This window comes from Gymnoscopelus braueri (assembly GCF_963280865.1).
Source record: "Gymnoscopelus braueri genome assembly, chromosome: 8".
NCBI lineage: Eukaryota > Metazoa > Chordata > Actinopteri > Myctophiformes > Myctophidae > Gymnoscopelus > Gymnoscopelus braueri.
Genome location: NC_137609.1, coordinates 15,045,534 through 15,063,490, shown reverse-complemented (window position 1 = coordinate 15,063,490; position 17,957 = coordinate 15,045,534). Strand labels below are relative to the sequence as shown.

Below are 17,957 nucleotides of genomic sequence, written 5' to 3'. Positions count from 1 at the left end.
AACTACACCTGTTTGCTTTGCTAATTCTTCCTGGATTGAATCTTTGGAGCCTCTCTTGTTCTTCTAACGCTCAATATATAAACTTGATCTAAACCTGTAATGATATTAATTTATTCTTGTGAGCCAACACACACAAAGGCCCATCCAAATGTGTGCCTGCGCAGGCTCCAAAGTGGAACCTTTCTTTTATTTGCTGTGGTATGTTTGGCTGTAACTCTGTGGAAAAATCTGGAAACTCTGCAAAGCGTTTCAATTTTCTTTTGTTCCTTTCGAAAACACAAGACCCCGCTTTTAAGTGCTATTTACTAAAAACACGCTTTTTCTGCATATGAAAGCAAATATCTAAGCGGTCCACGGATACCATTTCTGATGGTAGCTGAGGACAGAGAATAATTCCTTCCATCAAAACATCCTACTTCAGTTCATAGCCCCGTAACCACGCTGACCGTATACATTGTCAGCATCACTGAACCAACCTTGGTCGCGGTCTGTGGCGGTGACCGTCAGGACTGTGGTTCCCGGGCCCTGGTTCTCCATCACCTGGGTCTCGAACTCGGCCCATGGGAACGCCGGGGCTTCGTCGTTCACATCGATGACCTGCACGCACAGCACCTGAGTGATGGACAGCTGGGGTGTCCCGTGATCCTCTGCTACAATAGTCAGGTTGTGCATTTCCTGTTCTTCTCGGTCCAGAGCTTTGAGGATGGAGAGCGAGCCTGCAAACAAAGGATATCATGACGATACAGTATGATGGCAACTTTCCACTTTGTTTTTCTTTTCTTTTGTTTTTTTTCGTGTGCTGCACTCCACTTAAATGACCATTTTCCTTTGGAATCTTTTGGTTTAGTGTGCGTGCGTGTGAATGCATGGGTTTGCCTGTGTATGTGTGTGTGTGTGTGTGTGTGTGTGTGTGTGTGTGTGTGTGTGTGTGTGTGTGTGTGTGTGTGTGTGTGTGTGTGCACACGCGCACACACGCGTGTGTTGACGTTGGAGCGGTTCTTGTGAACATGCAATTTTGTGTACCTGAGAGAGAGGCAGTATTTATGTGCCTTGTGGTCCAGTAAAAACAAAGCCTTACAGCTTTGCTTTATGTGAGTTTCCACAATAAAGCCTTATTTTATACCCCGTTGTACAATGGTGTTGCGCGGCGAGAATAACTGAATATCTATACACTCAAAATATTGTGAGTTTGTAGATCAGCTATTTTCACCATGCGACACCGTTATAAATTAAACATCAACAGCTGCTCACTCAGGCCAGCCAACGATGAAACAATGACATATGACAATTCATTACACAGTACTATGTGATTTCATGTACTGTTCGTGCCCAAGCACGAGCTATAACAGCCTTCCAACAGACTCACATACTTTTGTACAAACTGGAAGTACTGTACAGTTGCCTGATTCAAATCTGTCTGCCCTCATAACCTTCATAAAAAAGTAATTTAAATCTTAGTCTTTTTCTTTCTTTTCAATACGTTCTGTACAATAATATGATCAACGTTCTGTACAATAATATGATCAGTCCATAAATCTGCTTGTCTCTCTGTGTGTGTGTGTGTGTGTGTGTGTGTGTGTGTGTGTGTGTGTGTGTGTGTGTGAGAGAGAGAGAGAAAGAGAAACAGAGAGAGATAGAGAGAGAGAGAGAGAGAGAGAATTCCATTAAGGATAGACTGGTTCCGAGATCCAATCTGTTTCTACGCTCGGCACCCCTGTCATCACCCAACAGTAGAGGGGTCAGCCAAGGTGAGCGAGAATGCCAAGTATGTGCATGTGCATGCGCATGTGTGTGCGTGTGCGTGTGCGTGTGCGTGCGTGTGTGCGTGTGTGTGTGTGTGTGTGTGTGTGTGTGTGTGTGTGTGTGTGTGTGTGTGTGTGCACATGCATTTTTGTGCATGTGTTTTATGTGTTTGCATGTCTGTGTGTGTATGATGATGATAATTCACAGCCGAGTCTGCTAGCTTAGCTGGCATGCTGCTGTGCCTGCGAGAAGTGTGTAATTTATGATTGGCGCAATAGGCCAAACATATGCAGACATGGAAAGGTGCAAACACTCGTATGCACGTACACGCGCGCACGCACGCACGCACGCACATACACACACACACACACACACACACACACACACACACACACACACACACACACACACACACACACACACACACACACACACACACACACACACACACACACACACACACACACACAAACACACACACAGCAACAACACACACTGTGGGGCTGAGGTGCTGACGTTTGTTTAAGGCTCGCTGTTTGTGTACTTTGCGTTCTTTGATGGAGTTGTGGCTCATTGTGTTTGATTCAAACCATCAATCCTGTAGGTACTGCAAAAACATTAGTTGTTTCAAAATATACAGAAATGGGCCACAAAATGTACTTGATACAATATTTTGGATGCCGGACATAATTTATTATAAATATGTCTCGATATACTGTACATTATTTTCCAAATTCTGTCCAATAGCTATAGAGTACATTTTGGCAAGGCTTTGCTTTTTGTGGTGTAGGTCTACGGACAATAAAATGTTGTAGAAGTCTAATAGCCGTTTGAGGTACTGTAAATGAAAATAAAGTAGGGTTTAAGTGAAGTAATGGAGACCTCATACTGGCATAGAGCAGACATGTAATTACTGCTTGGCTGCTACTAATGGTGATATAACACATCTAATATTGGCTCCCACAGTGCCCAGTGGGTTTGTTAAGTGTCTTACCAATACAATGCTAATCTGTCATTACAGATATCATTAACTGCTGGCCGTAACCAGTGCTGCGCTAAGCTAACCCCCCCGTAGCACGTGAAACAAACCAGAAGTGGAATATCAGCCCTTGTTAATTCACCAGGCATTTGACAGTGCTGGAGTAGAGAGGGAGTTCCTTCCATCTGGAAGCTGCATTAAGTGTCCCTTCTTACGGCTCCTAATCCCATCGCAGCCAGAGCCTATACTGGCCCACGATACCCAGTTCTGATGATGGAGAAATTGCAGCGATCATACACGCATATATAACATATCAAAGGCCGCCCCACATCCCCAGCCCAAATAAAGTTTGGTTCCCATGAACAAATCCGTCAATGCGAGGAACACCAAAGCATTATTCAAGAGAAATATCACTCTTAGGCATTGAGAGATCGTCTAGTAAAGAAGGGTTATGGGGGTTATATGAGTGTTTTAGCAGTTGGGACCCTGTAGAAAGCACACTTCAGTGGGTAATTACAGCCTTCTGGAAAGTTCTTTTAGCCCAGAGGGCTTCTATGGGTGGGATGATGGTTATCTATCACTCACAAAGACAAGGGAAAGTGTCTTTGATTGTGTTAAATCAATCAGCGCAGAATTGCTGATGAGTAATGACATGGTAAAATAATTCACCCTAATAATGGCTTGACGGAGTGTACATTTTATATTATTTCTTGTGAGATCCCAGTCTATGTGGAACCTATGATATCACCATGTATAACAGTGTATAACCATTTTTGGAAGTTGCATCTGGGCCAAATGATAGTAGTCAGCTACAAAGACTCATGTTCATGGAGCGCTTCTCTGGGTGTTACGCTGAATGTGTGGTTTGGCTGCCAGACATGGAACAGACTTTCAAAAGCAATACTTTCTGATAAAGCAGCCATTTATTAAGCCACGTAATCGGCACTTTGCAGCTCACACAGGCATTCATTAAGACACTTGTTGGACCTAACAAATTGCTGTTGTCAAAGCACTTAAGAAACTATCATGATTTGTGTAGAGCTAATGTTCCATTAGAAGCCAAAAGACAGAGCAGTATTTCTGTGTCTTTGAAATGCCACTGAAAAGTCCATCTCAGTCCAGGGTTCGAAAACAAAACAAAAAACCCACTTAGGCCTTACTACTTCTTTGTACGACAAACAGCAAAAATAGCCAATCTGCTATTTTCACTATTTTGGAATAAATGTGTTTTTGCTAAATGCATCACAGGTTATCTCAGCACACTCCATAGAGCAGATATCCAATATGTTTCCCCCCTGAGCAAGCATTTGTGGACAGCGGCAAACATTGTTGTTTCCATTAATATAATAATAAACATGCCCCCATGAAAGATCATTTTCGGGCATTTGGATACTACTTACAAGACAGTCAGGAAATAAAGCATAGGAGGGATAACATGTGACACAGGTCCTCCTGAGCTGCATTCAAACCCAGGGGGATGTGATTATGTCGTCAGTGCATTTGATAGGAGTAGATCTTTGGGTTTTACCCTTACCAGTGTTTGGGTTGAGACTGAAGCGTCCGGCGCTGTTTCCTGCCTGGATCCTGTACGACACTCGACCGTTCTCCCCTTCATCTGCATCTCGTGCCATCACGTACAAGATCACAAAACTGATAGCGGAGATAGAAACCCAACATCAGATCACAACGGATGCGAGGAGCACTCACCTACTGTACTTTGAAGCTCGGTGCGTGCTTGACCACTTGAACCGTAGCCTCCCTATTCTGGGGCAAACATTCAGCGAAAATAGCCGATCTACAAGCTACAAGTGATCTTCAAGCTCACAACGCGTTGTGTTGTGATGCATTGTGAGTTTGTAGAACCTATTTAGTGTAGAGCTAAAACTGGAGGGTGCCTAGTAAAGAGCCCTGGGGAATTCCAATCAACTACTGTAAGTATATAGGGTTTAAGACAAGTGGTTAAGTTGATTCATGGAGAACAGGCTACCTAGAAGGTCTGCCTTAGTGTTCTAATAAATGAATGCTGTGAAAGCTAAACGTGAGAAGTATTCTATACTACTGTAAGTACATACTCAAGTACGCAAGTGCTCTTATGTCATACTTGATGGGACGGGAAACTCCACCATGTTGTTCCACAAAACTACTATCAGACAGACTCTTCTCCCCATGCCAGAGGTACAGTATCTTGTATTGTATTAATTATTTTGTTTCTGTATGGGAACGCCCTAAGATGCAAAATGCAACCCACCCTATAGGCTGATCTTCCATCACGCTGACCGCAGAAGGCGAGCTGAACACGGGAGCGTTGTCATTCTCATCAGTCACAAAAACCCTGGCGGTCACTGAACCCCAGCGCCTCTGGGATGGATCCATCGCCTGGTCCATGGCCCTCACCACCAGGTAGAGGGAGGGCGTGACCTCGTGGTCTAACCTCTGACCCAGGGTCAGGACCCCGGTGAAGGGGTCAAGGTTCAGGAGGTCAGGGGCGTCAGGCCACTGGTGCTCAATGGAATAATGCAGCTCGCTGTTGGGTCCACTCCCATCCTGATTTGGAAAGAGGAGAGAGATCGTGAGAGGTCTGAGTTATAGGAGGTCAGCTGACCCTTATCTTAATAAAAAAAAGTTTTTTAAAAAATCTGCTGAAAAACTTACTTACTAATTTTGGACCTTGGAGATTTTCTCTGGTAGAAAATATATATTTTATACCATAATCAAGAGTCTCAAATATACTTTCTGGTGATTTTTGGTATATTTTTAAACAAATAGGTTTCTCTTTGAAACTTTGACTTTACTATAGGATCAAGGATGATCAGACATGTTGCACAAAAACCCTAACCTGATCTGATGCCTGGAATGTGTAGATGGAAGCACCAGGCTCTGTGTTTTCTGGGATCACTATGGTGACAGGGTCCTCCGTGAACTCTGGGGCATGGTCATTGCTGTCCTGTACGTTGATATCCAGCTGCACCCGGTAGCTGCTGGGAAATGCCCGGGAGAAGTCCGACACCTCGATGTGCAGTGTGTACTTTGACCCCTTCTCATAGTCCAGCTCACGCACCAGGTACACGTCCCCCTTTAGACGGTCCACCATGAAAGTCCCCTCCCGGTCTGTCCCGCCCACCACCAGGTAGGTCACCTGGCCGTCCAATAAGGCGGGTTCGTGCTGGTCGTACGGCCGGACAGACCCAATGATGGAGCCCGGATCAGTCCCTTCCACTGTGTTCAGCATCATGGAGAGGAGGTTGGGATTGGGGCTGGCCTTGGAAGAGCTGAGAACCTGAGAAAGTAAATCAAATCAGAGATCATTTAACATTATGTTTTAACCTGCTGTGCCCGATAAGTGTGGGTTGAAAACCTTCCCGTATTCACTGACTCATCAGTCTTGCACATTGCATTAGACTGGCAGTAGCGGGGGCACTTGCGTGGTGCAGGAGTAAAGTATCTGTCTACCACGTGGAGTCTAGGGATTCGAGCCCTCCGCGGTCCATTTGGTGTGGCCAAGCATCTATACGAACACAATTGACCGTGTTCGGGGAAGGGAAGCATGGTGGGGGATCTTTGTCGCTGCGCTAGCATCTCTTACGGGTTGGGGGGTGCCTGTCAGCGGTAGGGTGTTGACAGAGGCGCTGACATCCTCCCGATGAGGAATGCTCATGGGCAGGTGTTCCAGTTGGTTACAATACCAGAGGCAATGCAACGTGTGGGGAGAGTTAAATGGCACAATGACTACACTTGTAGAAAAAAGGGGTAAAAAAAAAGAAGAGGATCAGGTCAGTAGAGGATAACAAACTTTTGACCTTTCAGCCAGCATGTCAAGAACGATATTATGCAGGTCTACATATAGGCTAGTGTATGTTACTGTATTCTGTAACAAATTCGATATGTCACTGAGTTCCTGTGTTGCTTCCTGAGAAATCCTAGCCCCACGGCTCTGCAGTACCTAACCCCAAACAAACCCTAGGGATCTTGTCTGTTTCTGTTGTCATTACCACAATAACCCTCACGGGGCAATGCGCTATACACAAACACAGATTGTATACATTCCTTCCAGGAAATATGTTGAAACTGTAGCATCTTGGCATCAAGACGAGAGCAGATGAAAGATCGATGACAATGACAATATGTTGTAAATATCCTGGCAAAAGAATTCTACCGGCTGTGCTATTACCGTGCTGTCCGCACGCTAGCCAGTCAGTCCGGTCACGTTGTTGCCGGGGCAGTGATGGCAACAACCAGATGGGGAGCAAATGTGTGTTTAAGGGTCTTTTGACACTTTTGAACAACAGCCATGGGACTGTACATTGTTTCAGAATGAGTAGATCAAAGAGCAAGGAAAGACAGCAAACACAAGCAGGCCTTAGCAGCATGCTTGAAATGCAGCATTCCTCACACGCACATTTACCCTTTTTGCATGCATGTGATTAACCATGCACACATGTATGCGTTCACACATACAGCCCTGCAAACACGCAGAGACACATACTATACACACAAAGGCAAACAATAACCACACACACACACACACACACACACACACACACACATACACACATACACACACACACACACACACACACACACACACACACACACACACACACACACACACACACACACACACACACACGCACGCATGCACCATCCCCTCAGTTCTGATACTCAGACCTATTAGTATTAATCACATCTTTTTGATGGCCCTTATCAAACCCAAACGTGGAGGGTAAACCCAGAGGAGGAAGTAAGTGATTGGAATAATTTGTATGAGCTTAGCTCAGCCTAAGCCTCTCCAATTATGACATACAGTGCACTGCAGAGCAGGGCAATGCAGTGCAGTGCAGAGCAGCAGTCGTGGCTGCAGGGCAGTGCAGTACAGCACAGTGCAGAGCAGCAGTCCTGGCTGGGCAGGTGGGGAGGGAGCCTAATACCACTGCAGAAGAAAGGTCAGATAAATCTGGAACCCAATTCCCTTTATTTAAACATGGAAACGTACCAGACTGCATCATCGACTCTGCTCACGAGTCTCTCATGTTTGTATTCCGCACGTACCGGCTCACATTTCGCCCGGTGTTCTCTCCATGTAGCGGGGTAGCGTGTGTACGTTTCCCAGTTGATAACTGTAGCCTTGTGTCTGGTTTTACCCACAGCTGCTAGGAGTGAAATGGTATCTCTAAATCGTTATCTGGAAATGTTAGCTCTTACGTGTGTGTTAAAATGTGTCATTACATTGTGTTCGTGTGTGTGTTTGTAAGTGTGTGTGTGTGTGTGTGTGTGTGTGTGTGTGTGTGTGTGTGTGTGTGTGTGTGTGTGTGTGTGTGTGTGTGTGTGTGTGTGTGTGTGTGTGTGTGTGTGTGTGTGTGTGTGTGTGTGTGTGTGTGTGTCTGTGTGTGCGTGTGCGTGTGTGTGCGTGTGTGTGTGTGTGTGTGTACGTGTGCGTGCATGCTTACGTGGGTGTGTGTGTGTGTGCGTGTGTGATTGTGATTGTGTGTTTGTGGATGCACGTGTGTATGTACATGTGTGCGTGTGAGCCTAAGCCCTTGCATGCACCACTGCCTGCTACCGTACGGCGGTGTGTTCCTCGTGTGATCAGAGAGATTCCTTTCAGCTGGCTCTCATCAAATCTCATCTGGGAACGTTTGATTTCAAGGTGCTTGTTTCCCGTCTGTCTAATCTCAGCGTCGCACAAGCAGGGGAGCAGGGCAAAAATTTGAGGCAAGCACTCCCGCTCTAATTAGCATCCCTTTCCTCTCTGAAATCACAATGCAAAAAAAAAAGGAAAAGGTAATCAGTTTTTAGCTTAAAGTTCTGCTGTCAAATTATGCTACCACTGTACTCTGGCTAAATGCCACTGTGGCAGACCTTAGGAAGTGCCATTTTTTTTGGCTTCCATAGTTGGATTCCTGATAGAGCGTGTTGATACTGTATGCAGGAATGACCCTCCTGTTGAAAAGTCCAGAGCGATAACTCAGCCCAGGCCCACTTCTCTCCTGCTGTTCAGTGTTTCTCACCTTGGGCTTGGGTTACCCAACTCACCTCTGGAGCAGGAAACACACACTGGATCCGATAGACGACGTTTGTTTGTACAGGCACCGATTCAGTTTCTTTTTCTTTAACTCTACTTTCCATCTCCCTCAACACTGATACTATTCGCTTCTCTTGCAGTTGAGGAAATTACTCTGGAGACGGAGTGAACTGGAGGCGGGGAAGGCAACGGCACTGAGGTAATGAGGAGGTGAGGCCAAATTGCTGGAGGTTTGAGTGTGAAGTTGGCCTCCCCGGCCATTTACCTCATGCGCAGGGAGTCTCTCAAAGTAGCAAGAAACCTTTGTGTGTGTGTGTGTGTGTGTGCGTGTGCGTGTGTGTGTGCGTGTGCGTGTGCGTGTGCGTGTGTAAGATAGTAAGAAATGACGTGAACTGAAGGAATGTGCAAAATGATATATGAGAATTGTGGTGTTACTGAACCATCATTTGCAAATAACATTAAAACTGCACCGTAATTCCAGTGTCAGTGTGAACAGGATGGATGGACGCATCCAGTACGATTATTTACATATGTTCTAAAGTATACCTGTATGCGTAGCTGGCAGGTGGAGCTGAGGCTGGGAGTTCCGTGGTCAGAAGCAGTCACAGTAAAGGCATATTCTGCTCGTTCTGCCCATCTCAGCGGGGAGGCGGTACGTAGTTCCCCACTGGATGGGTTCAGAGTGAAACGCTCTGCTCTTGGACCTACAGAGAGAAGAGAAGAGAAGTTATTCCTGCTTATATACATGTAATTTAAAAAGTTTCTTCATATACAGTAGTAGGCTGTTTTGCTGGATAAAGGCAATTGTAGATCCATTTAAAGAAAGCTAAGTGAGTGCAGTGAGTGAGTGAGTGAGTGAGTGAGTGAGTGAGTGAGTGAGTGAGTGAGTGAGTGAGTTGATTTAAAGTGAGTCTGACCTGATAAAGAGTAGTAGATGGTGCCGTTCTCTCCCTCATCCGGATCTTTGGCTGACAGCGTCGTTAGGACTGAGCCAGACGAGAGCCCCTCCATCGACTCCATTGAGAAAAAGAGCAGTGTTTTATTCATCTGTTGTCTTAATAATACAATCATTTCACTGCACATTTTTGTATATTAGGTCATTGTGTAGCAGTAGGGTTTTAAAAATGATATGTAATATTTCAAGATTGTCAATACCGTCAAGTATTGCTAATATTCTGTCAATTGTGCAACCCTCAATTCAATTCAATTCAATTCAATTCAATTCAATTCAATTCAATTCAATTCAATTCAATTCAATTCAATTCAATTCAATTCAATTCAATTGTTACAAATCATCTCTACTTCCATATACCAGTGGTTCTCAAACAACTTCATGTCAAGGACCGCCAGATTTGTCAAGATTGGTCAGCATATTGAAAATAGCGGATAGCTGAAATAGACAAAAAATACAATAGCGAGAGTGAGAGAGAGAGAGAGAGAGAGAGAGAGAGAGAGAGAGAGAGAGAGAGAGAGAGAGAGAGAGAGAGAGAGAGAAGAGAGAGAGAGAGAGAGAGAGAGAGAGAGAGAAATTGTTCCTGTTTTGCTAGAGACCAGCTGGAACCCCCTCAAGGACCCCTGGGTCCCCAGACCGCACTTTGAGAACCACTGCCCTATCCCCTCCTTCTCTCACCTCTCCTTTCCCCTCTCACCTGTATAAGTAGCTCTGCCTCTGGCTGGGCGTGGCTAAAGCTGGGGGCGTGGTCGTTCTCATCCAATACAGTGATGTGGGCCATCCCGGTGGCACTGCGTGGGGGTGTGCCCCCGTCTTGCACCACCACAACCAGCTGGTAGCTGGACTGCTGCTCTCTGTCCAGAGCCACTCGTGTACTGATCTCACCTGGAGATACAGTGACATGATAGAAAGTGCCATAAAATGAGATAAAAAAGTATAAATAGATACACAAAAGAATGGAAAGAAAATAAGTGTGAATAATGTACGCTGTTTTAAATTATAGGAAAAATATATATAATTGAAAGAATATATATGGGAGAAAACATATCCTCCTGCTCACCGGTCTGTGAGTTGATCTGGAAGTGTCTGTCAGAGTGCATCAATCTGTAGGTGAGACGAGCGTTGAGCCCAGCGTCTTTGTCCGTGGCCGACACCCTGCCGAAGCCCGTCCCCGCCAGAAGGTTCTCCCTGACGGCCAGGAACACCCTCTCCTGGCTCAGCCTGGGCGAGTTGTCGTTCTCGTCGGTCACGGTAACCCTCACCGTGGCGCTGCCGGTCCTCCCCGTCCCGCCGTGTCCCGAGGTGGCCAAAACGGTCAGCAGGTACATGTCCTTGGCCTCGCGGTCCACGGAGCTGCGGACGAACAGCCAGCCGCTGTCTGGCATGACACCGAACCCGGCAGCATCGCCGTCCGGGCGCAGCCGGTACGACACCGGGGAGGAAGAGGAGGCTCCGCCGTTCCCGTTCCCCACGGCCTCCCTGTTGAGTGCCCGGACCTGCAGGAAGCGTGTGTTGAGCGGCATGTTTTCCCGCAGCTCCACACGGTAGGTGAGCGTGTCAAAGTGGGGGCCCTGCGCGTCCTGCGCCTGGACATGCACCACCAGGGTGAAGGTGGAGCTCAGCTGGGGGGCGCCGCCGTCCTTGGCCACCACCTGGAGGTCGTAGCGGGGTATGCTCTCGTAGGACAGGCTCCCGATCAGACGCACCTCCCCGCTGCCCCGGTCCACGCCGAACGTCCTCTGGCCCCCCGCCGCCCCGCCGCCGGCTGAGAGCAGGTCGAAGCTCAGCTGACCGTTATGCCCCGAGTCGCGATCCACAGCTTGCACGCGGTAGATGACCGTCCCCATCTTGGTGACCTCGGGCAGGAGGAGGGACTCCGAGGAAGACGGGAGGAAGGCGGGGGCGTTGTCGTTGACATCGGAGATGGTGACTCGCACGCGGCAGGTGCCATAAGCCGGAGGGGAGCCTTGGCGGGCCTGGACCTCCAGCTCCAGACTGGAGCGAGTCTCGTGGTCCAGAGGCAGGGCCGTTCTGATGGTACCGGAAGAACTGTCCACTGTGAAGTAGCCGTCTGGGTCTCCAGATGAGATGGAGAATAAGATGTCCTTGGACACACCTGAGCGAGAGAGAGAGACAGAGAGAGAAAGAGAGAAAGAGAGAGAGAGAGAGAGACAGAGAGAAAGAGAGAGAGGGGGGGGTCGGAGTGAGAATGAGAAAGAGTAAGAGACAGCGAGTGTAAGAAGGTGTATATGGGGCCTATGTGCTATCTTGTGCTTGGCACCGTTTCTAGATAATCATCTATCAAGTCACATCCTCTCTATCTCCCACCCTCCCATCTTTTCGTTTCCTCATGCTCGATCAGATAAGCCCATTCAGAACACTTAGCAAGTACTGACAAATATCCCACTGAGTCAAAGGGGATATTCATGGGAATAATTCTTTAACTTCACTTCATCTAAATGAGGACAGAGAGACAGACAGGAGAGCACTTCAGTCCACTACCTCCACTCTGCTCTTCACTCCTGACTCCCACTCAGAATGACATGTCATCCAAATCCATTTCTCTGTCATTAATACCGGGAGAAAATAAATGTCTGGCTGGAGTGAAAATAAACCCTGGTAAAAGCCAGCCCAGTATGATGAATGTGATTTCCTAATGGGGTGTATACTCCTTCTGCTTGTCTATTTGCACAGCGGCTCTGGTGAGCGGTACAGTATCTGTGCTGCATGCTCTGCTCCATTGAGGTGGCTGACAAGTGGATGGGAGTGGGATTTTCTGCCGTGGGACTTGTCGGGAAATGAGAGAGGAGTTCCGCCCCGTCAGAGAAGTCATGTAAGACAAGCTTTCCTTGGCATTAAAGCAGAAAAGTTAATTTTTCATTTGTAGAAGAAATAAATGGGAGTCCAAAAACAGTTACCCGGGCAGAATTTAAGTGCTATGTATTCATTTTGGGGAAACATTTGCCGGCGTAACCACTTTCACCCTGGCATCCCAAAATTAGCTATTTTCGAATGGCTGAAGTATAAAACAGGGCTTAAGTGGTTCAATTCATAGGATATCCTAAACATTTTTAACTTGCTACAAATGGAAATGTCCCTTCTACACATTCATTTGTTATGATTTTTCAATATTCATAAAATACATTCATAGAAATAGCTCAAATTACACTCGAACTCTGCCTAAACTCAGATTTTAAGAAAAGAAAAGAAAGAAAAGAAAACAGTCTCAACGTGCATGACGTGTTAAGTAAGTGGTCGCATATGAGCTGGATCGTTTTCCTACTAAAAGCAGCTCATGATGTTCACAATTAACATAAGTAGTAGAGGCTCATGCTCATTTCCTCCTTATGGGAATCTATCTATTATACTTATGCTATGTTCACACTAGCGCCGACAAAACAACGGGCTATAAGTCATTTTCAGCGAGATGAGGCAAAAAACTGAGGCCCAACACTTGCGTGGCGTGCTACAACAAAGTTGGCTTGCTTCAACTTTTTTTCAGTCCAATGACGCAGTTTAGTGTCAATCAATCAAATGTTTTTGTTTCACCATTTCCCCTCCCCTTCTCTCTCCCCACAATTACGGTCCTGTTCCGTCAAAGGAAAACTCATTCTTGCCATTAACCAGATCCCTGTTCTATTTAACCCTACCGTTTTTATCTATGCAGCGTGGCAGGGGCAACACAATGTAGTTGGCCATACTTGGTCATATTGTAGCTTTTGTCGCCGCTACTGTGAACGCAGCATCACAGTGTAAGAGCCTCCTAACTTTTGGACTTCCCTCTTATGCAGTGGTGTAAAGTAACTAAGTACATTAACTCAAGTACTGTACTTAAGAACACTTTTGACTGGAGTATTTCCCATTTTCAATACTTTTACTTACAAATATTGTACTTTTATTTCACTACAATTATTTGACAGCTTTAGTTACTACTAGTTACTTCGTAGATTTATATTATTATCACAAAACATACATTAACCATTTCAGCCCTATATATATTTTGGCCATTTGAAAATAGACGATCTACAAGCTCACAATGTGTCACATCGCGACGCATTGTGAGCTTGTTAGATCTGCTATTTTCAAAAGATTTAATACATTTTGAACTTTGAAATTCTGCACAATGAGTACTTTTACTTTTGGTACTTTAAGTACATTTCGATGCCAATACTTTTGTACTTTTACTCAAGTAAATTTTGATTACCGGACTTTTACTTGTAGCAGAGCATTTCTGCTCTACAGTATTGATACTTACTTGATACTTAAGTAAAACATTTGAGTACTTTTTCCCACCACTGCTCTAGACATTATTAGTCTGTGATGGACCACGCCCTCACCGGTCTTGGCAGCGGCACGGACCGTCCCCACGGCCGTGCCCCTCAGGACGTCCTCGGAGACGGTGAAGAAGTACTGCGCCTGGTCGAACAAAGGGGGCGCCACCACGCCTCCCACCACGCTCACGTTCACCCTGGCGTTGACCGGCGCGGTCAGGCCGCCGCCGTCCTCTGCGGAGATCGCCATGGAGATGACTGTGTTGGCTTTGCCGTGGAGGGAGCGGGAAAGAGAGATCACGCCTAGAGAGAAAAAGAGAGAGAGGGGGGGGGGGGGGGGAATGGAGGAGGGAAAATAAAACAGAAGAGAGGAAATTATGATCATTTTCTGGTTAAACGTTTCCCTTTGAGCTGTGGTGGTTGTCAGCCTGAGGATGTTGGTTCAGACACAGTAGAAACCAGTGTTAACCCATTAAGACCTGAGGCGATTCTTAAAAAATGTTTTCTAAATCCTAACAGTTTTTTGAAAAAAATCTTTAAAAAAATGTTCAAGATTTTTCAAAAATAGCAGATCTACAAGCTCATAGCGCGGCACTCGGTGCCGCGCTATGAGCTTGTAGATCTGCTATTTTTGAATAGCGAAAGAAATATAAAGTGACACAGATGCGTTCCCGGTCTTAATGGGTTAAGTTAACTCAGAGAGTGTACAAATGTAAGTTACATACGGATATGTTTACATTGAGGATTTGACTGTGTAAGTTCACCAGTGACAGTGTGTGTACATTATACTGTATATCCACAGTTATTTATTTGTGTTAAAAGCGTCTCATATACTGCTCTTCACACTCTCGACATGTTTTACTTAGTAAATTGATGCTTGTGTTATAAAAGGTACAGTATATACAGCAGGTATAAATATTGTATCATTGCTTTTTTAAATCTGTCAGCGTATGCTTTGCCTGCATGTAAACTGTGGTGAATAAACTTAAACCAATTCTGATTCATAATTGTCACTCAATAACCCTTAAACCTTCACCTGGTGCCTCTGTTGAAAACACATTACACATTCAGAGAAAGCTTCATGCATCTTATAATGGATACTGTATGTTTGCACATGCAGCCAAGGTAGCGCTTGTTTGGTGTAGCAATACCACACTGAAACAAATTGATACATTCAGGGTTTGATTTGCTGGGGGGTGGGGGCAGTGGTGTGTTCTACCGTGTTACGCTATATACGTAGAGTGACCTGCAGAAAAATTTCGTAGCCAAGCGTAGCCATCCAGAAACCGTCCGAGGAAGCGTATCTGATACGCAGGAGGAGGGGCTGGGGGCAGCAAGAATGTTGACTTCAGTTCAAATAGCCGTTTTCATGTGATAATGTGGCGTCTGAGGTGAAGGCTTATGTGTGACTATTGTCTTGAGGTGATAATGACCGCTGGCCATTGGAGTTTTTAAGTAATTCACACATTAACACATTGACCGCCGGGCCCGTAGTTCTACGGGCCGTTAAATCCAACGGTTAAGCGCCGATCCCGTAGCCTACGGGCTGTGGTGCTTTTTCCTTTTTTTCGATTTTTTTTTTTTTTTCAATTTTCTAGGGGGACCATTTTCAGTGTAACACCACCCGATGTCGACCGGAAGTGCGATCCCGTTTTTTGTTTCCCGTCTGTCTCCATTCTAAGTCGTACATAAAAACCCCTGTAAAAGCCCCTGTAAAAATGTAGTTTTTCATCCTCGCATTTCCCATGTTAACATTAACGGTCAGAACTCAAACATGGCGGCTCCGTTTGACACGTGGTTTGGACTGGTACACGCAGGGAGATGTCGCCGATGTAAACAGACCGTGTACAGCTCAATCTTAAGGATTTTAACAAGATCTATGGCGACGTGAAAAAAACAAAAAACAACAATAAAACGTTGGCACTGGTGAGTACATTATGAGATTAACCTCTGGCGGTCAATGTGTTAACTACTATAGAGCGTTTTTTTCGGAGGTCATACTATAATTATTCTCTCCCACACGCACATGCCGTGCGTGTGGGAGAGAATAATTATAGTATGACCTCCGAAAAAACCTAGAACACACCACTGGGTGGGGGGTATGTTTTATCCCTGCTTCTGTAGACTGTCTGCTATGTTTAATATTTACGTTTGACAATATCTCCATTTTAACCACATTAACCCTGACGTCCTTATTTTGTGCAAAATGTGTCAAAATGTGTGTTTTTTTATTTTGTTTTTACAAATCAAACCCTGGAAACTTATAAACACACACACACATGCACGCACAAACGCACGCACGCACGCACGCACGCACGCACACACAGCCACATCTATTTATACCTGTGTCCTTGTTGAGGGTGAAGAAGGCGGAGCCTCCTCCTCCTCCAGGCACCGTGCGATAGGTCACCCTGCCGTTCTCCCCGGCGTCAGGATCATTAGCCGTCACCTTGACGACAGAGGTGCCCGGGGCGCTGTGCGTGCTGAGGCTGACGGTGTACAGCACAGGGTAAAAGGAGGGCCGGTTGTCGTTGATGTCCACCACACTGACCCTCACGTGGGCCACGGCGCTCAGACCACCCTGGAAGAACACGAACATGTGGAGGTGAACAACTGACTCCACTCACAATTCATTCAAAGGGCATAACAATAAATTTGAAAATATAATTTTATGGTGTAGGTAGGCCTTCAGCCAATGATATTATCCAGGGCCATTGAAGCAATTTATTTTAAGAAAATAGGGTATTTTCACTATTTTTGTACAGCACCATTGTGCAACGAAGTATAATAGGATAAGATAATCCGCCTAATTGATGTAGTCGATTATAAACAATCTATTAAAAATGTTTCCATTGATTATTGGGCTAAGTCAGTTATTGGTCCAAAATAACAGTTTCTATATTATTTACAGTTAATTGCCCAGGCCTACAATGATGTAACAACATTGCTAAGCTTGAGTCGCTACGGCTCACTGGAACAGAGTGAGTCACGGCTAAACCACAGGATGTTATTTTTTTATGGTTACGTTCCCCCTTCCTGCATGTTTCCGAAGCCAGGAATGTGAAGTTGAAATAAAAAAATGAATTAAAAAAAATGACTTCCGTTTTGCAGTTACAACAGTCGTGTCTTACAAAGAAACCCACAACAGATTTATGCGACACCGTAAAGATGAAACAGATTGAAGGAAGACAGCGTTCTCTGTCCATCATGTGTGAAATATGGAGTCAATCAACAGTCATACACATGCGTCTGGAAGGGGAGGGGGGGGGCGGTAGTTTACTCTCATTACACTGTAGTTTGCAAGCTCTGGCTTTATGAGACCATTAATAACAGCCCGGCCTGAGACCCAGGGGATGGCCACCAGCTGGACCTGGCTGGGGATGAGGACCATACAGCGAAAATATACATTTCACATGGTAGGTTTCAAAATATACAAAAACTGGCCAAAACGCATATTTTTTTTAATGTATTTTGGACACTGGGAACATAGTTTCACAGAAATATTTTATCTGGATCTTGGCTACTTATGTGACCAAAATGCCCCTCCCCTCACACATTTTTCGGTATAATTTGAAACAAATGTATTTGTATTTATAATTTAAGTTTTCTGTATGGAGGTGGGGGTGAGATGGATATATATTATATATTATTATCTGTGAAACCAGAAACACTACAAATGTTCTTTTCCATTGTTTTTGCAGGTGTACACTGCATACCAGTAAGACAAGGAAAGAGTAGAATATATAAACATAGAATTATATAATTATATTATAGTATACGATGGAGGAGAGGTGAGTATGAGTGTAGAGGCAACAGGAGATTGTATATCAGGATCCACACTTTAATTCAGCCTCTTCCTAAACAGAGGAAACAAAGTTTTGTTGAACATATGTGTGTTGCACAGGAAGTAATATAAGTATATAGTATGCAAAAGATGTCTGCGAAAGTCTGCACACTGTGGGTAATAAATGTTTCATTGCATCATGTCCCTCA

General features: G+C 45.2%; 1 protein-coding gene across 2 annotated transcripts in view; it reads right to left on the bottom strand.

The window, feature by feature from the left end:
* The window catches only part of dchs1b (dachsous cadherin-related 1b), a 448,519-nt gene that overhangs the window by 329,392 nt on the left and 101,170 nt on the right, over nt 1–17,957 (bottom strand). For both annotated transcript variants that reach the window (XR_013933533.1, XM_080434535.1), the window contains exons 6-15: nt 16,308–16,545; nt 14,031–14,267; nt 10,754–11,809; nt 10,391–10,578; nt 9,659–9,755; nt 9,288–9,445; nt 5,559–5,999; nt 4,971–5,266; nt 4,257–4,372; nt 477–716 (exon numbers count right to left, since the gene is read on the bottom strand). Coding sequence is in view for 1 of the 2 variants with exons in the window: in XM_080434535.1 (XP_080290661.1) it covers nt 477–716; nt 4,257–4,372; nt 4,971–5,266; nt 5,559–5,999; nt 9,288–9,445; nt 9,659–9,755; nt 10,391–10,578; nt 10,754–11,809; nt 14,031–14,267; nt 16,308–16,545 (3,067 nt within the window). In the remaining variant the exon portion in view is untranslated. The remainder of the gene's footprint in view (nt 1–476; nt 717–4,256; nt 4,373–4,970; nt 5,267–5,558; nt 6,000–9,287; nt 9,446–9,658; nt 9,756–10,390; nt 10,579–10,753; nt 11,810–14,030; nt 14,268–16,307; nt 16,546–17,957) is intronic.